Consider the following 24,510-nt stretch of genomic DNA (forward strand, 5'->3'; position numbering starts at 1 on the left):
TTGTTTCTTTGTTTCTCACCTCTTGGCGAGGGAGAATTCTTCACTTCCAAGTCGCTTCTTAATTAATTAGTTATTGGAGTAATGACCCCAAAACTGTTTTCCTTCTCATTAGGAAATATTTCCTCTTTTACTAGAAAACTTCTCTGAAATATTTCCACAATTACATGTTTCACTGTACCCCCCCCCCCCCCCCCCCAAAATAAATAAATAAAATTTAATAAATAAAAAAAGATGGATTTATATTTATGATTTTAAAATCATAAAAGCTCAATATTGGAAAAGGAAACACATTTTTTAGTTGTTGTTGTTTTTTTCACAAAAAGAAAAATGATGCACTCTTAAAATTCTTCTTTTTCACTTTAAAACATGAAAAAATACATTTTTAACACAAAGTACCTTTAATATTAGTCCACTTTCTCAGGCAGTGACCATCATTGTCCACACCCTCTCTCTTTGTGCAAGTTGCTCTCACTCACTCTCTCCCTCTTTACCACGCAGCACCCTACCCACCTCTCTCTCCCTCCCTCTCTCCCTCTCTCTCTCGCTCTCTCAGTGGAGACAGTGTTGTTGTTTGTTGTTTTAAGCCCCGGTTTGGTCCCACCACTCTCAGGAGAGAAGAGAAGAGAGAGCAGAAGTCTGTTATGGCCCGCTGACTGGGACTACATGGGACAGCCCACTCCAGGGAGCATCTGATGGGATTATAACACTCTTTCCAGCTTTTTTCTTTCTTCCTCCTGCTCAGAATAACTCTGCTCATTCTGTTGGTAGTCCACTTTCACAGAGGCAAAACTGTGTTCAGTGGGACAAGTTTGCATTGAGGTTGTCAGACCTGACTTTTAAAGATAAAGAATACCTGGAGGTTGTTGGTGAGGAATTCGGCTTTGACAGTTAGAAGCTCACTTGGACGAATTCAAGCTTGGTGTTTCCTATTTAGGAGTATGAAAGAGAGAGAGAGAAAAAATACAAGAGAAGTGTTTATCTTGGCACATCTGTGGTGAGCCGAAAGAAGAACCAGTGAGGAATTAGTCCCAGATGAGCACTGACAGCTGACACCATCCTCAGTTTCATTAGATTTGTTTCGGCCCCATACTTTCACATACAGTGAGGCGATATGCTAACTCGCTGTGCGACAGGTCTTTAACAGCCAAGACTCTTTGCCTTTTTAGGCTGTTCACGTGCACACACTCTGAGTTGAACCTTTCTGATTTTCCTTCCAAACAAATGGACATATCCGTACAGCTGGGACCCAAACCAGAACAGCCAGTCAGTTTTTTCTTTCTTATGCACTTTGGTTCATGGATTTTGCACTGAGCTGGAAGTGAATCATTTCTAACAATTAGGTTTATGTGATAAACGCAGACTCAACAGGCCTGGCTTATTGTTGCTCTCACTCCCATTCTTGCTCCTGTCAGGTGCAGCTGATGAGTTTTGCTGTTTTGCATGTTGCAGTTGTTTTGCATTCGTCCTTCTTGGATCTGTTTTTCCTGCTCCGTCCCGTCAAGGGAACCTGCCTCCCGATGCCATAACTTGTGACGGCAGTCGACATAAAGGAATTTGTGCAGACTCTCTTTCTGATTCCGGACAGTATGGGGGCTTTGCTCGAACGGCAGAAGTTATTTTTCTTTATTGACGCAGAAGCTGGTGCTTTGATGATTCTCTAAACTCAGCCAAACTTCTTTTTGAACCCGCCAATAAAATGATGAACAAGGATTCTCGCTTTTCAAGGAAGATGCACAGCAACTTCTCCACCCGCAGGCACTCATGCATTGGGTATGTATCCAGTTGAGCGTCAGGGGTACTGTGATTGCGATGATCTTTAGTGATGGGCGGTGAAGGCAACACGAGTTTGCAGACATTCAGGAAATATTGGAAGCTGGCTTGTTTCTGTTTCTGGCTGTAAATAAATATAAAACACAAGCTGATGGGTAACAGTTAGACACCTCGTCTCTGTCATCGCATCATATCGATTTGATCATCTGCTCATTCTTTGTTGTGTATTTTTTCCAGTAGTTGCCATAGTTCATGCTTTAAGGTAAAATGTATTTGACTCAGTGCATGTAATGCTGAATCTGCACCTGTGTGCTGTTTAAAACTCTGGATTAACTTAAATCCAGTCTAATGCCCGTTAAAACTAACGCAAGTGGTTGTGTGTGTGCCAGAGCCAGGGGCTGTAGCTGTTGGGGTGCAGGCCTTGGGTGGCATGCTGGATCAATGTCTATGTTCTCTGACGTCTCTCTTTGTCGGGGGACTCAAGCCAAGCTGTGCTGTCTGCGTTAGGCACGGTATCATCATCATGTGGTGCAGGACTTTTATGTTTTATAAGAGCAATGTCCATACGAGTGGCAGATGTGGGAGACAACATCTGTGTTTTTATGTAGTCCTTTAAATAATCTGTCAAATCTTACAGTACAATCGTGATAACTTGCTGGGGAGACTGATGACGTGAACACCCGGCGTAATTGGAGATGTGCGTAATTAGGAAAAATGTCAGATCTACTAAATCTGTGAAAAAGACCACGGAGGACACTTTGTTTCAATTTACAGACATAAAAAAACAAAAGAAAACAAAACAGAGATTTTAAATCGTTAAAATAAGAACTTTGATGCACACCATGGGGAACCTGGGGACCTAAATGACTCCAGATGTAGTGGGGAGGGTTAATCTTCTTACTAAAAACACCCATTTTGGAGATGTTGTGGACTCTTTTTTTTTTTACAGTGCAGTATGCAGTGCAGCAAACTTTTCTGAACTCTGGGCATAAGGCATGTGCCTCACGAGTGTCATCCGAACTCCTCCAGCTGTGAGCCTGTTTGGATCATATGAGGAGATCAAAGCAGGAGATTTAAGACCACAGCCAGAAATACAGAAGCACAGAAGGGAACAGAACAAGCCTCTATTCTCTTATTACCTGATTTGCACATTGAACTTTCTGATTGAAAAAAAAAGAAACCCTGAAAGCATTTAGGAAGTTTCTCTTTTTAAGCACAAATAAAGACGGCGACAACTTTATTTATTGTGCGATAATGAGAAGAAGCCATTGTGACAGGAGTAATAGTTCTGAAATTAATTTAGATAGATATTTGAAATCTTTAGGAAAAATAATATCTCTGCCCTCTTGCCCCACACACACACGCACACACACGCACGCACACGCACACACACACAAACACAGACAAAGGAGTCTGTGTTATCCAAATGTGACCATCACAATAATGACACTCTCATCGTCTTTTGTACTGACAGTACCAGGACACTATTCATCTCCCCCCCCTCCACTTCACTCCTTATAACTTTCTCCACAACACACAACACATTTTTATGGCTTCTCTGGTCGTGTGTTGCATAAAAAAAACCTCATGTCGCTGCATTAAGCGAACATAGCCGGAGACGAGAGCTCTCAGACGGTATCATGAGAAGATAGTTTGAGGAGATGCCATTAATGTGAAGCAGGGAGTGATGGGGAGAGACATGGTGAGGTGAAAGTAAGAGATACAGCAGCAATGGCTGACCGAGTGGAAAAAGAAATAATCTAAAGAAATGGGGGGGAAAGGCACAGAAGAGAGGGTGGTGAAGGAGCGATAGGGTGCTTGGGTGGAGATAGGGTGGCTTTTAGCACACAGATAACGAGTGCAGTAGTAGACTAAGAGAGACAGCGGGCTCCCAGGCTGAAAACACAATATAACGATACTCTGTAGACATGCTTAGAAATGTTGGAAAGAATAAAAAGGAAAACAAAAAGTGCCATGTAAGGCCACTCAACCAAAGGTTAACAGTGTCAATGTCAGAGGTCCCAATATAGCTGCTCGTCCCCCCCTCCACAACAAACACACGCCCAGATTAGTCAATAGGGCCTGTGTGAAGCTGCTCTGTGCGTCACTGCTGTACTCCATATTTTCAGCATGACTGATTTCCCCAATCGCCTCCAGAGCCTCATCGATTCCCGAGCAGCGGCCTGGGACAGCACTAACGCTGCCGAAACTCAGCACCAGCTGCTCTACTGTATTCACAGTGCGAAAGGACGTAACAGGCCTTTCTTTTATCCAAAGTTCAGAGAGGATCATTCGGCAACAAAAAAAACCAAAAAATAAATAAATAAATAAAACAACTTACATGATTGTTTTCCAAGAGAAAGTTTAGATAATTACTAATGAATATTGGCATTTCTTAAAAAACCCCACAAACTTTTTTTCCCCAACACAATCTGTGTGTCGACAATACCAGGCCGAATGGTTTGCTACCACTAGAGGGGGAAACCGACTAAGTTATACCGAGACGTGCTGCAGAACGAGCGAGAGTTCAGTGAAAGATTGGGAGCTGTGCGCATTTGATGGATTATAACTGTGTTTATAGGCTTTTTTAGTTCCACTAAACAGACTCCATGTTGTGATTGTGTAGTGATGCTGTATTCACTACATTAGATTACGCATTGCTCTGTGTGACAAGCTTTTTTTCTTTCAAATTCACACTTTTACTAATTTTACTACTTTTATTTCTGAATCTCTAGATGAGTTGTTACACATCGAGGGCCATCGCTTTTATTCGTATTCAGTTTGAAGGTTTTAAAAAAACAACAACAACAACAAAACTGATTCTCACACGGATACTTTTTACTAAATGGCTGCTTTCCAAACAAAGGTCAACTCTAACAGTGTAGTTACAGGATGATCGGCTGCATGATACCAAAGCTGAGATTTTTTTTAGTTTCTAAAAAAAGTACATTTATTGTTCAGTGAGGTATTAATTTACTGTATGTATATGTATAACTAGGTTTTTCACAAACCTTACTGCAACAATTGTACCCACTACAAACATGGACGTATTTATTGAATATATGAGGGTCACATAGTCGGCCAGAGCGATGACACTATCCTTTCTGTCTGTTCAAAGAAGTTTAGCTACACATTTAACCCTTGAAATGTGATGTTATTATTATTAAGAAAAAGAAGTGCATTTCCAACAATATGTTTCAGTCTTTCCACGTCACATATAAATGCTGCTGTAGGAAATGAAAGAAATGTGTCAGCACGACTGTTTGGACTTAAACTGTAGGAAATAGATATGTAACTGTAGGAAATAGATATGTAAAGTTACAGGAGAGAGTTCTGGTAACTCATTGGTTGACTGACTTGTAATTAGAAAACTAAGAAAAGCTCTGTATCAGCAGAAAATGCTATAAAACGTGTGAAAATACAGTAAAAGTCCACATGTTTAAGCCCTCGTTTACATTTCCTAAAGCCATGGAGTGGGCCAGATTTGAGTCTTTAACGGGCCAGTTTTAATCCCCAGGGCTTAAGTTTGCCGTCCCTCTCTTAGGGCGTATGCAAAGTCCCTTTTTTCTTATTTATTTATTTGTTTTTGGCAGAAATAAGATTCTTTTTTTTCATACATTTTCCTATGTTTTTTATTCCATAATCACATCCTTGGTAAAGCAGTATTCACCTGAGTGTGCACACAAGCCCATGTGCTTATTAATGTGAGTTTTGTGTGTATGCATTTCTGGGTTTTTCATATGTGTGCGTGTCTTTGTTTGCGCAAGTTTGTCATCCACCCAATCCTCAAATAAAATGAGCCTCAAAAGCCGGCCGTCGTGCTAGCAGATGGCAGCCTAATGAATCATGAGGTGACACACTAGCCTTTACTACAGTACATGGTGTAGCATGACAGTGACATCACAGAGACGCCGAAAGTTAAATATAGGCCACAAGCAACAGCCAAAGCCTGACACCTGGTGCTGCTTCTTTGTTACATGCTCAATATTTTTGATGACATTTAGCTTGTGAAGAAATAAGTTGAACTGCCTGTTTTTTGGGGAGGGGTTTTGTGTTTTTTGCAGGGAGGAGGTGGTGTCAGTTTTGCAGTTCAGGTAGCTGTGAAGATGCGTAATTGATACGTATTCAGCAGCATGTAACTCCTTTAAAGGAAGCAGTTAGTTTTGTGAATATTCCTTCCTGGTGATCCTGTTACATGCCGCGTGTGTAGGTTTGTGTGCAGCTGCTTTAATAACACTGCTAAACTTTGCTGTGCCAATCTCAGTCAACACATTTAATTTACGACAAAAAAGCGTATAAAAGCTTAATTTAGAACATTTCCACTTGATTTGACATGAAGTCTGGGTGTGAAGGTGTGTTCACACCCAGATGTTCTGCACATCTATGTAATGCGATCAGTGCAGTTTACTTACAGAGCATTTCCTTGCTTCTACAGCGCAAGATATAGAAGAACAAACTGTTTGCAACCATCGTGGCATCTGTTTTAATTTTGTTGGAATGAGATCATGATAAGCATTGAGCAATGAGAGGGCATTACTTAATTGCTTTTAAGTCTTTTTTTGGAAACAGTGTGGCTTCCACACATACCCACATTTTCAATTTGAAGGTCAGTTTTCACTTGATTGAAGCTTCTATCGCCTATTTGGACTAGATGTTATGCAGGTGTGTAGATCTGTCATCTCTGGATGACAGAGGCAAATAAAATGTACATCTTTTGGAGAACTGTGTCCTACATATTCTGCAATTTAAATATGTCCTTTTTTGCATTTTTTTAAATAAATATTTTGGGGCTTTTTGCATTCATTTAAACATCTGGTTAGTTTTAGCTACTTTTACAAATCAGAGACGGTGTGTTCACTGACAGTCGGCTACTTTGACACACAGTACTCCTCGATGACTTCAAAACAGCTCGTTATTCAAGAATGTTAACCATTCGTTCGTGCGTCCAACACATGATGTCATGAGGCTTGCTTTGCAAATAGTGGACTATTAAATCCACCACTGAAAGTTCAGCCAGAATCTACCATTTTGTGAGTTCCAAAAGTGACCTTGTAACATCGATTCGGCCTTGGCATCCAAGTGCTTCGGAGCTCGACTCTCTTAAGTGGGGAAGTGAAGACACTGAGCAGAACCAAACAGTTAATGTCTGTCTTTCTTCAGACATCAAGTCTCTTCCACCACCAGTGACGCAGATTCATGAAACACTCTGAAATCCTCTGGTATGCTGCCAACCAGCAAGTGTGTGTGTGTGTGTCTGCGTGTTCATGTCCACTCTAGATTACAAAGAACAATGCTCTTGCACCGTGTTGTATAAGCACTTTCAATTCTTCTAACTGCACATGAAAACAATTTTCCTGTCATGAAAACGTGTCAGAAAGTGCAGAGCCTGTAAAGTTTAATTCATAGCACAGTCTCATCCCGCTTGCATCAGGACACTGTTCATCCCACAGGGGATCGAGTCTTCCCTTTCATAAGCCTGGCTTGGACGCTAGTACAATATTTGTAGTGTATAAATTCACAAAGGATATTTGTGAATACAAGCAGGAAACTAGACTTAGATTTAGTGACTCCTTCATCAAATAATGATGGATCTGCTTCTAATACTCTTCCACAGTTGTTTCTGCTCACGGCTAAATTTGAATTCACCGTAGTCGGTGTGATTGGATTTATAAGCTGTGACCGTTCCTAGTTCAGTCTCGCCGCAGCTGTAATGCAAAGCAGTATTGTATGTCTGTTCAGATTGTGGTTACGATTGGTCCTTTTTGTGTGCACCTCTTCAGATTTCCTTAAATGGAAGTTTTTCTTGACTACCGCAGACACAGAACCTTTGTATTATAGTAAAGGGTCATATCAAATACTTTGACTGAGCAAACACTGCAGTTGTAATTTGTCTGTGCTGTGTGTGTCTCAACCAATGGAAATATAAAGTTGTAATATAAAACCAAGGCGTATGAAAAAATAAAAAATGAAACGACCTTTCTGCATTTAGGGTAATAAGATTTTCATATGTATGTAGCAGAGCAGTGGTCCTGTGATGTGTTTTAAACCCTCTGGCCTCTGAAAGGAGCCTGGTTCATATTAAAGGAAACTATTGAGTCTATATTGTGATACTTTTATTTCCTTGCATTTTCTTTTCCATTCTCACCTATTGTCTCCGTGCTAACGGTTGTGAATTCCATGATGATGAAGTGATGCTATTGATTGATTTGCCAATTTAATTGAAGCATATCATAGCGCAGAATGAAGCACAACGCCATTTATGGGCATGTGTTCTGTGTAGCTTGACAGTAAGTCGTCATTCCTCGGGTCATTCTATGTCTGCTGGGCTTTTCGCTCGTCCTGGTTGTAACTATGAGTTTTTTTGCTCACGATTCTTGCGTTTTAAACAACAACGTTATAGGCACACAAACACATTTCTGATTTCTAGCTAGCAGCAGGTGGTTTTGCAAAGATTCAAGTAGCTTGAAGATGTTATCAGCAGTGTCTGTTATCACACTTTTTAATAGGTCCTGTTGGCTTGTTTTAAATTTAAATATTGACAAAAAAAAAGATCGACATAATTTCATTAACATGAATTCATCCTAATCTTAAAATAGCTTCTTTTGGTCATTTAGCTTACGTGCTTTCATTGAACTTAACAATGCAGTGCTGTCTCGTGCAACACCGACCGTGGTTATTCAACTTTAAAATTTCATAAAGAGAATGAGCAGGTGACCAATAGTGTAAACTAACCAAAGGCTGGGGGCTACACAGTGGGGAAAAGTGGGGAAATGTTACACAGGTGCGTATGCAACAAGCATATACACAGTGTGCAGCATTGTGAAAAGGGATTTTCTGAATGTCCTGACACAATGCCACAACCTTGCAGGAGTGGATAGCCCAGAAAATTCAGCCCAAGATCAGACTGTGTAATCAGAGAACCTTAAAAAAATGACAACTTTGACCTACATTTCAGGCTCTTCAGTTAGCATGTTACATGTTACGGTTCATGACAGCATGATTAGAAAAACACAGAACAAGTGTGCCTTGTTTGGAAAGGCTACCAGGAGAAAGTTAGCATATTTGTGCAAACTACAAGACTTCTGGAACAATGTCCTTTGGACAGATTAAGCCATAATGCACAATGTAGTATTTGGCAAAAACTAAACACAGCATATCAGCACAAACATACCAACTGTCAGGCACGGTGGTGGAGGGGTGATGATTTGGGCTCATTTTGCAGACCTGGGCACTTTGCAATCACTGAGGCAACCATGAATTCCTCGATATAAATATTCTAGACTCAAATGTGATGCCATCTCTCTGTGAGCTCAAGCTTAGCTGAATTGGGTTCCACAACAGGACAATAATCCAGCACAAGTGGTAAATCTACAACAGAATGACTTAAAGAGAAAATAGTTGAGATGGTCCTCAACTGGATTAAAATGCTGTGGTGGGATCTTAAGTGAGCTGTGCAAACCTCCATGAACTGAAACAGCAAAAAAAAGTGGGTCAAATTATTGGTGTGGAGGAATTTGATGAAGTCATATAGAAATTATTGCAGATAAATGTGACGCTGAATCATGTTTTTTTTTTCAAGTTTTTAAAAGGAGTGCATAGATTCCTGTGAAGACTTCCTTTTTCACATGAGTGCTGCAAACAGTACAGTTTAATAGTATTAATACTACAAGCATATGGTTAATGATGAGCTCCTTGGTTTACAAATAACATATGTTGAGTAATTAGGTGGATATGCTAAGAACTGCAGTTTGTGTTAGAGCAGATTAGAGGCTGATAGATTTATCAGCGGAACGACGTTATCAGCAAATATTCTCTATTTGTTTATCTATTTTTTATTTATTATGGCTCATAAATGCAAATGTAATAATTTATGGTATGACGAAAACATCTTACGAGTGTTCATATTCTATAGTTTGTCCACCAGAGGGCACTCTGCAAAACTCCCTGTTGGCACCAACCTGCTGATCCAAGCAGAGTCGGCAGAACATAAATGAGTAAATGAAAAAGTACACAAAATAGCTCTGCTTTTGTTTTTTATGTCTGAAAAAACAGAACATATCAGCGGATATATTGAAATATCAGATATTTAAATCACCAAATATCTGCATTGGTCCTAAATATGTTGTATCTGATGGGCTCTAGAGCAGATACACATATTGTCCATGAATTGCTTCTACTTCTTTGCTTGCAGTTTTAGTTAGATTAAAAAATATATACTTATTAAAAAACACCACAGTTCATATCTTTAGGCTGCAATGTCCTATAGTCCAGCTTTAGCACCTGGTCAGTGGATACTATTACAATTAAAACTGATATTCAGTACCAAATGCTCTCTAAATTGTAACAAGGAATTATCAAATTATTAAAAATTTTACAAAGCTGTTTGTCCTCAGTGAAAAACAACCACATTTAATCTGTCTCTGTCTCTAAAATAGCTGCCTCGTGTCTCATTTTGCTGATTTCTTGTTAAATATTCTTCTATGAAAGATTTTGTTTGGAGACAGAAAGTTAACCTAAGCTAAGGTTTCATATTTACTTTTCACATTTATGCTCTTCAAATACACAGTCTGTTTAGGTCATGGGTGACCTTGCGTGTGCCTAAGCCTGTGCATGAGTACATATTGTGTGTGTGTGTGTGTGTGTGTGTGTGTGTGTGTGTGTGTGTGTGTGTGTGTGTGTGTGTGTGTGTTCTTCGTTCTCAGCAGTCTGTGTCCCAAGAGCTACTTATTGTAATACCGTATCACACTCATCCTGCCATCAATCTCTTTACCTAACACATACATGGCCTCCCCAACACACACACACACACACTGTGCCCAATGAGAGAGTGCGATCCTGCAGTGGTATTAAGATTGTGTAAGAGAGAGAGCAGGAAGGGGTTAAAATGTCTATAACATTTAGGGAAGGCAGGGACCGTGCTGGCTCTTCTCCCGCCCCTTTTCTCAGCTCTGACCTCACTCTGAAACTTGCTCCCCTTTAAGTCTAATGCATACACACACACGCAGGCACGCATGCACACACACACACACACACCTAGAGACACTTGTTGAGTCACATGCCTGCATACACACTTGTTCAGCAGTGCACACGCTCACTAACACACACATTTACACAACCAGCTTGTACAGCTCTGTGCACATTCTGTGGCACGTCTGAACAAAAAGTACACACACACACACACACACACACACACACACATGCAGATGACAGGACTACTGTGACAGACTGGAGCAGGAGAGCAAGTTTGTCCAGGGAAAGGAAATAAGTCTGTTTGTTCGGTGATTAAAGGTGTAGCAGCCAAAGGGGGTAGGAGGAAGCACAGGGACGGAAACAGAAGACGAGTGTGTGAGAGAGAGAGAGAGCAGACAGAAAGGGAGAGGGGGAAGAGGGCAACAGTGTTGCGTTACATTTAGACCCAGAGCAAAGACAAGATGTACATGGGGGACCGATTAATGGAGCTCTGCTGAGAGTGATGAAAAGCTTTTTCTACAGCCTGCAAGGCAGACAGACGTGCAGCTGGGAGAGTGCAGCCTGGAGGAATTCAGGTGCTCAGGACAGATTACACTCAAAAATTTATACGTATCATCCCAGAGAAAGCAAATCTTCACCAGAATACAGGAGCGACAGCTTCGCCCGGGGCGGCAGATTCCATCGTGCCATTCATCCTGGCACTCCTCTGGAGCCGCTGGTCATAGTGCTGGTGTCCACTCCTGCCAGAGGTAATGCCACCTCCCGGGAAGCCGTGGAGAGCTGGACAGCCTGATCGAGCGAGACAGACGAGGAAGCGGGACGGACTTTACAGAGATGAGAGCGGCCACAAGCTGAGGAGAACCAAGAGAGGGAGACAAGCGGAGTTGCCGAGAAGAGGAGGGTGAGGACGAGTTACAGAGAGTAGGCTAAAGAAAAGATGAGTGTGCCAACGAACTGTGGGTTCTTTTACTCTGTGGAACGGAGTATCACAGTGCGGAGTGGGAACATATGGGGATCACCGTGTGCTGTCAACAGGCCTATTGACATCATGCAGAAACGCAGGCGGTAATTAAGAGCTATGTTATTTATTCTCGGTGCTTTTGTCTTCCTTTTTTTTTTCATGTCTTCTTTCATCTCCTAAACACACAGACATACACAGCGAACGTGTCATTATGCAGATGTGCATGAAGTTGGGGAGCATGGGTCTACTGGTAAAACTGGCTTTTATTGAAACCAAAGTTTATTTCCAAGTATCTAAAACACTGCATCGCTCGTAGGGTATCACTGTCTATTTTTTTCTTTTCGATCCTTATAGTTAAAACAGGAACATACAGGAGTGACTCTAATGGGATTAAAAAAACAATCACAAACCTCTTTTTTTGTACTGTATATCTGAATATGGAAGTGTTTAGACTGCAAACTATTTTTATCAGCTGCAATATTCACAAAAACATTTTTTCTTTATCAGTTGTTTTGGTCCAAATCAGCATTTCCTTAAATATATATATATATATTTAATCACATTTCCTCTTCAGCCCTTTTCAGGCACTGTTCCAGATGAGAACAGTGCCCGCTGTCGTATCTTTTTTTTCATTATGAAGACATCTTGCAGCTTTCAACAAGAGTCAAACTAAGAGAGGAGAAAGGGCGTGTGAAAGTAATAGCTTTTGGATCATTTGAATATTGCAGTATATCCTGGTTGGGGGAAAAAAAAACAAAAATTCTGGTTGCCATCCAGATATTTTTTCAATTCATAATTACCACCGTGGCTTATCCAAGAAGGTTTTATAATGTGTTAGGCAGAAAGCAGTACACAAGTCCAACTGTAATTTCAAATGTGTGTGAGAGATTTAATGCAGACTATACAGCGATGGAGTAATGAAGTGGAGCAATTATGTAACAGGTTTAATACCTTTACAACAAAAATGGTAAAATCGGAGAAAACACATCCACACACTCTTCATCATTTGGATTTCACTGCTTTACCGAATACCTGCTGCCCTCCAGAGATGCAGATTTTACATGGTGGCTTACTTAATTCATGATTTTTGCTGCTGTAGCAGTGAGCCGGCCTGTTTCTGTTACACATTAACAAAGTTTTCATGTGAAGGAAAACGTCGGGATGTTTTTTCTGTGTGTCTCGCACATCAGTTTGAGAAATCCTGTTTCGTAACGCAATACTTTTTTCTCATTAAGGCTTATCTATCTGACATGCAGCTTGAATGCTGCTGTCCTTCTCATAGGAAAAATTCCCGCAGAACTTTTGTAATTTCACGCATAATCCTCAGTGCCAGCAGGGAGGCTCTGAAGGAGGACTCGGAGATAAAGCCGTGTTTACATTACTGTCCTCTGTCCTGTTTCTCAGGCTGGGTCTTTGTTTATCAGATGTAACGCAGAACATTTGTGAGCAGTGGGGCTTTTAAAGGGCAGTTGCCCTATATGATTTCATTGCTCTTGGGGGCCCGTGCCAGGAAAAGCAACTGACTTCTACTCTTAAACAAGCAAAATTACCTAAAAATGTCAAACTGTGGAGACACTGGACGTTTGCTCATTACGTTGCTGCTCGAATTACTTCCACCCGTGGATCTAAAAAGGTCAGAGCTTTACGAGCAGCCGTCTTTGCTGGAGTAGATCTGTAAATGTGCCCAAAGAGGGGAATCAGAAACCGGGAGGTAGAGATCTTTATTTGGATTGAGTTATTTTATCTGGGAGGTTGTGCCGGTGATGCTGATGGAAGAACTGACTCTTGCTGGAGCCCGAGTTCCAATAAACGGCCTGTTTTTTTTCAGTAATTTGTTACAGGAAGTCCAAGCAGATTAGAAACACATGAGATTATCAGAGACAGCCTTATGACGTATATGCATTTATTTTATAATCGGTAGTATAAACCATTTTTATGCTCTTTATATCTTTTTTCATACCTCCCCTCTTTTTTTTATCCTCCCTTTTGTTATTTCTCAGCCAGTCCACATAAAGTAGATCACAGCTGATATCTATGGAGCCAGTGTAGACACTCTGATGTCAGCCTCGGCTCCTTTTGTCTATAAAATATAGTCATGCATGAGTAGATCCCCACATAGGCATGAGATGAACTGACAAATTAAACCTGCATGGGGAGGAAGGATATAAATCTGCAGCGTTTGACATCAGACACCAAACTTAGAGCGTCTCATGTGGCCGCAGTGCGTGATTTAAAGGCCAATTATCTCACTTAACTGCAGAAGAAAACATGAAAGTAGGCCTTCGACTTAGATGGATATGTGCTGAGGTTATGCATGTTTTTACATGTCTGTGAGCGCAGCAGATAGAAGGGTTGGTGCTTTTATGCATGCCATGCTATTTTCTTTAAGTTGGTGGGTGAGTGCTGACGATATTTTTGCGTCCGGTGGTGGTTACTGGTTTCTCCTTTCAACTGTTTTAAACTTTGCTGAAACGTGGATAGATAAATTCCCACGCAATTCATGGGACAGTCGCAGCTCATCGGCGTGTAAAGCTTTTTTAATTTGAATGTTGTGGAAGTAATATTCGCCTTAAGGTATTAAAATAGCCTGTTAGGCACGTCTAATTTAACTATATTTGCTTCTCTTTTGCTGAGAACAGCATGATTTTGGAGAGGGGGCCACTATAGCTGTAATGGTTAGCACCAACACCTCACATCAAGAAGGTCCTGTGTTTGAATCCGCCTGGCTGGCTTCCTCTCACGGTCCAGAACTTCCATGTTAGCTTAACTGGTGATTCCAAAGTGGCTGTAGGTGTGAGTGGTTGTCTGTCCCTCTTTGTTAGCCCTGCAACAAATCGACGACATGTCCAGAGAGTACCGCGCCTCTTGCTCTGTGATAGCTGAGATAGGCTCCAGCCCCACGCTGACCCTGAGTTGAAGTGGAAAAAGATGGAAGAATTGGGTGGATTTATAAAAATAATAAGACCAAATATAAAAACTGGCAGACAGAGACAGCAACAAACTATTTTAATAATACAGAATTTCATCTTCAACCTTTCAGCATGCTGGGGCCCAGCTGGGAGCTTCACTTTTACTCCCTAGCCAAACAGTTTTGGAGCTCGCATGCAAGTCAAGCTCTAGTAAAAATAAATGCAACACTGTGGTAACTGTAGTTGCATTGTATGGCATGGTAACAATATTTCTGAGTCGGTAAAAGTGGTGTGACTTCATCCCTTATTATGGAAAAATAGATGATGGTCGTAATTCTATTGCAGTGGGTCACAGTTAGTACATTTTTACATTCATGGTGATCTCAGGGTGAATCCCTCACAGCAAACTTTAAAAGCAAACTTTTAAACTGGCCAGCGGAAATACCTGCAAAGTTAATCGTCCTCAGCAGGACGTTTATGGCTCTTTTTCTTTGTACCTCTCGTGGGTAAAAGGTTTACGTTGTTATTTTCTGCATAACAAATCACAGAGCCCGCTCTTGTTGTCGGGTCGAAAATTAAAAGCTGGGTGATTAGCTCCATCGATTCGAGCCGTTTCTCTTCCCCTCTCTCGAGCCCATTTGCAGGCAGCTGTGTGTCCACAGGCTGTTGATCTAGTTTACCTCAGCCGTGTCAGCAGAGGGCTGCGCGCAAAATTAACATTGACACGGAATATCATGCAGGTTTGACAGTGATGGAAAAATCCTAAAGATTATTTCTAAATAAACCACTGATGGCAAATACAAGTGTGGGCTTTGTTAGGTGTTTGGGAGTTATGCTCAGGGTAATTTAATATAAATTAAGTGCGTTACAATGCTGACAGTTTTGGCAGTAAAGCTGAGCTTTAGACGTGCGTTTTTAGAAACCCAATACTCTCCCCTGTCAGTTCAACCTGGGAGGAGAGGAGGAGGAAAGAGAAATCTTCATCTGCCTAATTTATCAACATCTCTAAGTGTGAATGTTGGACCCACTCTAACGCTTTAGATGCCAACTCCTGTTAAGTAGTTTCTAGATAGATGTTTCTTGTTACTGCTTCATTTACGTACACAGACTCTTGTCTTTGAGATAATCGCGCAACACTTGTGCCGGGGTCAAATATTATCTGACTTTGCCAGGTCACTGCGGGCTTGATAAATGAATCCAAGCTTTCAGTCGCCGCGCTCATTTGCAGAAGTGATTAACTCATCTTGTGCCCGCTACGCTTCATAACTCTCACAGGTCCTGGCGAAGTAGAAGAGGTTTCTCAGCCAAAAGCCACTTTGTCGTAATAAATGTCTCTTGAAAGTGTTTCCAAAGCATTTCTTAATTCATCAGTGTTTCCTAGTGATGGTGTGGCCCACGGGGGAGTGAAGCGACATGGACCATCTGTCTCAGACGGAGGCAGCAGGTCGGCTGATGGGTTGCAGGCCCGAGGCGCACAGACGAGCATGGCTGTGAAACCGCTCTCTTACCTGTGTTTTTAAATGGACACGTGAGTTGCAGACTACTTCGTTTCAGTAGCCGGTGATGACCTCACAGGAAGATTCATCATGCAAAGGTTACTTATATTTAAAGATGCGGCCTGTATGTGTCTTGGCAGCCAGTCCGCCAGGGCTAGATTATATCTCTCGGCTGGCCTGGGAACGCCTTGGTGTTCCCCCGGATAAGCTGGAGGAGGTGGCTGGGGAGAGGGAGGTCTGGGCTTCTCTGCTTAGGCTGCTGCCCCCGCGGCCGGCCCCGGATAAAGCAGATGAAGATGGATGGATGGATGGATGGATGGCCTGTATGTGCACTTCAGTTTGTTACAAAGCATGAAAACCACACAGGGTTCTGAAATTGTGTCATTTTCTTCATAAAGAGGAATCAGGTTGCTTGATACAGGCGTGAAAATGTGGGCAATACATTAGTATGTAGCCCACTGACTGTGTTGAATAAATTATTTTTATTGGAAAAGAAGAAGCGTAAAGCTTTTTGTCTTTACTGTCTCGTCTATTTTATTTACAGCTTATAATTATACCCAAAGTGCTTTAGAGACGGGAACATTTACATTCCAGGTCTCCAAAAAAACACCTTCAAAATACACGAAAAGCTGAGAGGTGTATTTTGTTGTGTTAACAAACTGAGTGATTTGTTGGTCATTAAAATACGTTCAGAATTTACAAACTAATGATGATATTTTTAAGTACCTTTTTTTTAAATATTTTTATCCAGAAGTCTGTTGACACTGTAACTGCAGAGACCGTGGATGCACATCCATGCAGCCCTGTACTGATTGTGTGGCTTGTAGGCCTCTCCGGGCCTCTCTGCCTAACAATTACGCGACCAGGTTAGGTCCTTCCGGGTAAACGAGTCCCCTACAGTCTTTTGCAAACCTTAGGCTGGATCTTCTTTCCTCCTTTCTTGTTTGTGCAACTCCAGACCTGCCCCCTGCATTTCACCCCAGCTGCCATTTTCAGTTTGTAGGTCGCTTGATGTCATCCTACATTTGTGACATTCGACATTCGAATGAGCTGTGAGTCGTCCCTGACGGTTGTTTTCACCCTCCTCTGGTCTGAGGTTTGTTGTTAGCAATATTGCTTGTTGTTGTTGTTGTTTTAATGAATCATTTTAATGTGGAAACAATTACGTCTATGAGTAAAGCTGGAATTTAACCCTTTGTTGCCTCACTTAAAACTGTTTGTTTCCAATGCTTGGCTTGATTAATAGTATTTTTTCCTTTTGAGGTGCTCCTATCACTGGTCTTTGCTGTCAAGTTTGTTATTTAGAGGAGCGATGGCCACAGCAGTGGTTTTTAGACTTTTCCTCATTAAATGAAATTTGGTTGAAGTTAGATTAGAGATTAGATAAAACTTTATTAATCCCTCAGGTGGGTTCCTCTGGGAAATTCGGTTTCCAAATAGCACAGCACCGACAGAAGTTACAGAATGTGAGCAGAATACCATATATACACATATATAAATACAGAGACATATATAAAAAAAAAGAGTATACAAAAGGGATAAATGGAATAAATAGGAATAAGAATACAAGGGAATTGCACATTTCAAGTATTGAAGTGTATTGCACTGTTGGATATTAACAAAAAGTATTGCACAGTGTAAAGGCACTACAGCTTAGTTGTTCCCCCCTCCTTTGTCCTCCTGTTTCCCCTCCCTCTCCCCTCCAGAGAGGAGTTAAACAGTTTGATGGCGTGTGGGACAAAGGAGTTTTTAAGTCTGTTGGTTCTTGTCTTTGGGAGAAGCAACCTGTCACTGAACAGACTCCTCTGGTTGTTTATGGCCGTGGGCAGAGGATGCCCAGCATTGTCCATAATGTCCAGCAATTTTAGTGTCCTTTTCTCTGCCACTGTCACCAGAGTGTCCAGCTTCATGCCGACCACAGAGCCAGCTTTCCTGATCAGTTTTTCCAGCCTGGATGAGTCCTTCTTTGCTGTGCTGCTCCCCCAGCACACCACAGCATAGAAAAGTTCTCCAGCAACCACCGACTGGTAAAACATCCTCAGGAGCTTCCTGCAGATGTTAAAAGACCTCAGCCTCCTGAGGAAGTACAGTCGGCTTTGGGCTTTTTTATACAGGTGCTCTGTGTTGCATGACCAGTCCAGTTTGTTGTCCACCCACAGCCCGAGGTACTTGTACTTGTTGACCACCTCCACCTCCTCTCCCACCTCAAGTTAATACCATGAGGTGGACTTGCATTGAAGTGGCTTTTAACTGCATGGAAATACTGATTTATTTATTATTTAAAATCTGGAGTTGAAGTTAGAGGTTTTCCCATGCAAGGAGTCCTTTATGTATGTGTATGACCCACTGTTCACTTGCAATTTAAACAACAGTTCGCAGTGAAATAGAGGTCAGCTACATATCTATCTTTTGCCAGCAAGATATCCACACATCATTCTACAGCTTGTCGCTCTAACAGCGAGTTTCTCTTTCAGGGTTCATTCAAGGAAAGGCAAAGAGGAACATTTGAAGAAAATGGAATGTGTTTGCAGTGACAGATTCTTTATGCAAGTTCAATTTCATAGATTAGGCACAAAATATGCAAAAAAAATATCTGGGAAATTTGGCTGCACTGAAATTGTTGGAATTCTTGCAGCTGATAGCGCTTGTGTAAGTGTAACTTAAAACCATTTGTTGGAAAAACAAGTATTTCCTTCTTCCACAGCACCTCTGATTGTGACACCTCACCACTGCCTACACTCTATCAGCTAACTGATGACTGACAGCAAGATTGTCCTCGGCAGTCATTTCACATTGTAAACGGTATCAGAGCTCCACATCTAGACTTTATATTGTTTTTCAAAGGAAGAAAAAAATTGGGGAAAGACAGCTGGGTAACTGAAGCCATCAGAGGGAAAGTCCTGAGGAACCTGCAGTGTTTTACCTCTGACACTCATTTTCTCTAAGTTAAATAAATGCTGTTTGACAAATGTAATGTAATACTGCATGAGTGTGAGATATGTATAAATCCTGTTAGTTATTCACCTTGACCGTAGTGAGGAGGGAATCCATCCTTCCAGACTTTGCACACAGTCATTTCCGAGCAATCAGTACTGGACCTACCAGAAAATAAGGTTGCAGCTAAGTGAGTTATGATACTAGATAGACTACTAGATAGTCACCTTCCAAAAATTTTTCCTTGCCTGCAAGAACCGTTCAGATTTTCCTTACAGACATAAGAAGAATAATCTAACAACATGCTAACTATATACTTACCGATACTGACTTCCAAACCCTTTTGTTGCTTGAAATTAGCTGATGGTAATTTTTAACAGATATATTCCTCTATAGGACTAGCTAGGGTTGCCTCTTTAGAAATCATGCATTGTTTTAGATTAATAGTTAATCACATTAAACGTGAAGTCTTCTGTTTCCTTAACTAGAATAGTAACTTCTTACAGTATGTCTGTACAAAAGCTTTTACGTCATCTAGGAAATTGTAAGTTTACCTCTTCTAAGCCAAATGTTAATTATTCAGCAGGTAATAATCTAAGTATAGGTTGGGTCTTCATTTTTTAAGGCAATGATAAGATAAGGCAAATGATTCTGAGTCCCTGTCTTTGTTGTGTGTCTTCTACATTGGATTACACACTTTTAAAACCAGTTTTTACTGGTTCACTTCATTCTGAACAGTGGTTAGACATCTGTATTACCAATGCACAATGTCTATAATTAGCTCTCCTCTGTCACTCAGAGGCTGACCTGCTGGGCCTGTTTTTGTTGGCTGTAAAGTGTGAAAATAGCTAAAAGGTTATTGTTTGTGTTGCTATTCACAACTACTTTCTTAAGCAGTCACAGCTGCAGTCCGGTTTATGTCTGTGCTGCTTTGCTGTATGGTTTGAGAAAGATCTACAGCGTATATAGCAAAACTGCTCTGTGTGTGTGTTTTAGGAGGATTATTCAGGAACAGAGAAACAAATTCTTACATATTTAGCTTATTCAGCTAAATGCTAATTTGGCTTTTTGAGAAATACATGTTTGCTTTGTTGTTGAACGTTAGCTCAGAAGCTAACTTTGCTTTGTGTAAGGGGCACAAAATCTACTTATAAGCTCCTGTAAAACTCACTAATAAACATGTCCTATCAACTAAAACATGAGTCCAGCACAGAGCCTCGAATGAGATTAAATGCTCGTTTTGTTTGTTTTCATGCTAAGCTAAGTTTAGCTAGGCTAATTGTCATAAGGCTGTTCCCTTTTTGGGTTAATGGTCCACAAGTCAGTTGTCAGTGACACGACAGACAAGACAGCCGATAAGTTTCTTTCCTTAAATCTGTTGTGAGTGCCTTTATTATACAGTCATGTGAAATGAGGAACATTTGATCTTCTGTGAAACACCACAAGCTTTTTTCAGTCAATATCAAAATCTCAATAGATTTAGTGTTCTTCTGTAGAAAATGTACACCCATAGCCTCAGAAGCTTATTTTGGGCCAACTGAGATATAAATAACTTACTTCCTGTAGGTTTTTTGCATAATTTGTCAGACCTGTGTCTGATATTTATTTCACCACTCTTTCATGCAACATTCATTTAGTGATCTGACAAGTCAAAGAGTTTTTTTTGTTTGTTTTTTCTGTTTGAAATCCACATTTCGCAGCATTTAAGTCCAGTCCTCTCCATGACCCCCTTTTCTTTTTGAGCCATTACTTGGTGGATTTTCTTGGGTGCTTAGAATTTTTATCATCTTCAATTCAAGGCAAATGTCCTTGCATGATGTTCAAACACACTACTTTAACTGCGCCATATTCCAGAGCATGGTTGGGAAGGTAAACTGATAAGATGTACTCATGGAAAAAGGAAACATTTTCCATGAGACGCGTTTATTGTTTTACCATACTTCATTTAAGCCACCCACAGTGTATAACATAATCAGATTTATAAAATAATCATGACATTGCTTTTAGAAAATATTTAGAAGATGCAAGAAACCAATGAAAATATAAGTGTACTTTCAGAGATGGATTGCAGCTGGTGCTCTGGGAAAAAGGATAAGGCAATTGTGAATTAATCTAGCTACACTGTCGACATGTAAACACATACCACCTCCATTGGGTTTCTTCACGGCCAGATTCAGTAACGTGATGTTACAGAATAGAAGAAGAAGACGCGCAAGACAAACAACAGGGTGGTCCTGGCTGTGTGTGTGAAGGGCCACACAAAACCAACATTTATCCCAGAGCACAAACTGATGACTTATGTAATTCATACTCAAAATCACCTCTGTGGATTTCTACTGTGACCACTTTTACCACATCTGTTCTCCCTTTGTTCCCATTGTTCTGTGTGCTGAGCTACAGCGTGTGGACTCTCAGTTGCTGGTGCAAACTTTGTGGTCTCACTCAAGCCGGGCGGAGAATGTCTCTCGTGCCTCTTGTGCTGTAATAATTTCACAGCATTGTTGGTTTTGTTTCACACTGACACATTGTCGCATACTAGAAATCATTTCAGATTATCTCCCAAGTTTTACAAAAGCACGATTTTCTCTTGCATGAAGCGAATGCTCTGTGCATCAGTTTAAACAGCGTTTGAATAAATGTCCCAGCTCGTCGCGCAACTCTGCTTTGGTATAACTAATTCTACCTCTGGCTGTGTCACAGCAAAGGCCTGGGAGTGATGAATGAAGGTTCAGATGACAGCTTGCCCTGGTTTACAGGCCTATCTCGCACTTTCTTTCTCCCTCTCTCACTCGCTCTGCCCCGTTGCTCCTGTATTTTAATGCTCCCCAGATGGGATTGACGTTGCCATGACAGGCGGTGACGCAGGCGGGGTGTCAAGTATCAGGGCCACTGACAGGTTGCCATCAATCACACTTGTTACCAGCCAACCACTTAAATAACAAACATGGTAACACCTCTCTCTTTACACCTTTTTTTTTTTAACTAAAAGTCTTTGCCTTGTCCAGGAATGCTGGCTCTAATTGGTCTTTAGACAAGAGAAGTAATTAAGTGTGCGAGTGCATGTGCATTCATGTCCACCTTTGAAGCTTGGTGTGCGAATGCAGATGCCAAATTAGGATGGTTCTATTTAACCATATCCAATCTCAAACAGGTGGCACATTACGCATTTCAGCTGGCTTTTTAGCTTTTATATGAGATTTTATTTTCACCGTCTCTGCACGTAGAAAAACATTTCAGTCAGGGTTTTTTTTTTTTTTACAGTGTGGCAATAATTAAGAACAAAAGTAGCTTGGGTTTTTGTTCAGTGATTAATTTGATTTATCTGCAGAAAACTTCGTCTCTACCTCATTATTTTACAGTGCATACAATGTGCAAGTTCAAAGACCCGCCCCAAAATCGTCAGAATGCATGTTTTGTCTGTGCTAAAGCTACAATGATACAAATATCTGAATAATAAATTATTACATGAATAACATGCCTTAGTTTTCTCTGTTCAGACATGAACATTGACTGGCTGAGGCAGTTTCACTAAGGCCCAGCAGAGGGACTCTGTCCTCAGAGTGAATGAATAGATTATTTTAATTCGGCAGGAAGAACCTAAAATACACGTTAGCTATCACTCATCGCCAGTTTTATCGGGACTATAATTAACACCTTCCCACACTAACAGGGATATTTTTTAAAAATCCCTTTTTTTTTATTCTTGGAGCAGAGAAGAGTGGAGAGTGGGAAGGGTGCTGGAGAAGGAGGAGAGGTGGGCAGGCGGGTGGGTGGGTGCCAGTTGTGAAAAACAAAAAGACAATGGAGGAGTCATTTTTGAAGACAAACCAGCCACGGAGCTTCTGTGGGAGCTTCCTGTTCAGACGATGCGCACACTGAGCTTGAACCTTGACCTTTGACCTCTTAGGACTACAGAATGCCTCAGCTGACAGATTTAATGCACATTTTGTTAACTGTATAGTTAAAGATCGTGCACATTGGAGGTGTGCAGAAAATACTGGAATATTCTGATTGCACTGTAAACGGCTTTTTTCATTTTTTCCGAATATAAAATATCACAATTCAGCTGTTTAGAAAATTATAAAATCCGTAACTCACAACTTAACAGCCTCAACAACAACTATTTTTTTTCAAAAATAGCATGTGTTTTTGAGTTATTGTTTTACTTTATCACCTATTTAGATCTCCATCGCTTGTTTCCATGGTAACAGCTACTTCCCCCCCCCCCTTTTTTTCTTTTTTTTTTTTGCCACATAAATTAAAGGATTTGTTATAAAACTGTATAAACCACAACTAGAAGATTGTGATTTCACAATGCAAAAATACTACGTGTTTTGTCTGCTGGGGTGCTGGAGTACTAGGTGAGCAGTGAAGTGTCACGAGTGAGTCAGGATTCCCTTCCCTGCACTGAGCTCACGACAGCTCAGCGAGAGATAAAGAGAGAAAAACTGGAAGTGAAAAAAAAAAAAGCAGTGGGGGAATGGCGTAGGCGGTATTTTGATCCACGGTCTAATTTTAGCTCGGTATTGGCTTCAAATAGAAACTCCTCCATAAATATTCATGAATGGAGGGAAGAATCTGCTGCTCTGTGAGGCGGAGATGGCAAACAGAGAGCGAAAGAGAGAGAGGAGGGCTCTGAATTCTACCTGAAGGTTATTTTTAGCTGCAGTGTTGCCTTTCTGGATTCGCATGCGAACGGAGGTTAAATTTAGCTGCACAGACAGAGACGTGTGGAAATACAAACAGATTCATAATCAGAGCGCGCGAGGAGAGCAGCATTAATACAGAGATACGATGAGAGAGATGGGTTAAACTGGAAACATGAAAAGGTGAGGAGAGCGTGACCATCTCCTCACCTCAGTAATTTGAGATTAAAATACACACATTGTAGGCGTACATCATTGGGACTCATTGTTTGTATTATTTACACATAAAATTATGTTGTTTTTTTTACCCCTTGCACACACAGCCAGTCTGTCATTCGTGCACGCTCACTCTAGCAGCCACGCTGGCACAGTCCCACTGTACTGTCTGACATTTTAGTCACTCGCACTTTCTTGGCCTTATTATCTGAGTCCCTGGACTTCTGTGATGCAGTCAGTGTGTCTGAATCTGTCACATGGAAATCAGCTGTTATGTAATAGCCAGTAACACACCAACGTCTTTGGGGGGAGAGTACTGCAGAACGGAGCAGGATTGAGAGGAATGAATGCAGTGTTTTCATGCAACTGTAAAGGCTGGATTGTAGCAGCACAACTCTGCAAATGCCAAAGTTGGTCAATCGCTCATGGATTGGAGTAAAAGGTAGTCATTCATGGGGCCAGCAGATAGTTGTGGTTTTGCTCAGGTTGTGTCAAATGTCAAAATCTGTTGACCATGTGAAAAACACATTATTACTCCCCACCTTCTATACTGTGCACCCACTGACCTCTTTGTTAGCTACACCTCTTCAACTGTTTGTTAATGGAAA

The 24,510-nt window shown here is 41.1% G+C and overlaps 1 protein-coding gene across 4 annotated transcripts in view; it reads left to right on the forward strand.

Annotated features, from left to right (window-relative positions):
• The first annotated feature begins 535 nt into the window (after positions 1–535).
• The window catches only part of pde4ca (phosphodiesterase 4C, cAMP-specific a), a 37,463-nt gene continuing 13,488 nt past the window's right edge, over positions 536–24,510 (forward strand). Inside the window, exon 1 of one of the 4 annotated variants that reach the window (XM_084911626.1) lies at positions 536–1,770. In XM_084911626.1, the coding sequence (XP_084767752.1) occupies positions 1,697–1,770 (74 nt within the window). In that variant the 5' untranslated portion in view covers positions 536–1,696. Of the gene's footprint in view, positions 1,771–9,364; positions 11,806–24,510 lie in introns of those variants that run through there. The other 3 variants (XM_084911623.1, XM_084911625.1, XM_084911624.1) reach the window with 3 other exon arrangements.

Source organism: Perissodus microlepis, chromosome 18 (assembly GCF_051167445.1).
Source record: "Perissodus microlepis isolate ML-2025 ecotype Zambia chromosome 18, ASM5116744v1, whole genome shotgun sequence".
In the NCBI taxonomy this organism is placed as follows: Eukaryota; Metazoa; Chordata; class Actinopteri; order Cichliformes; family Cichlidae; genus Perissodus; species Perissodus microlepis.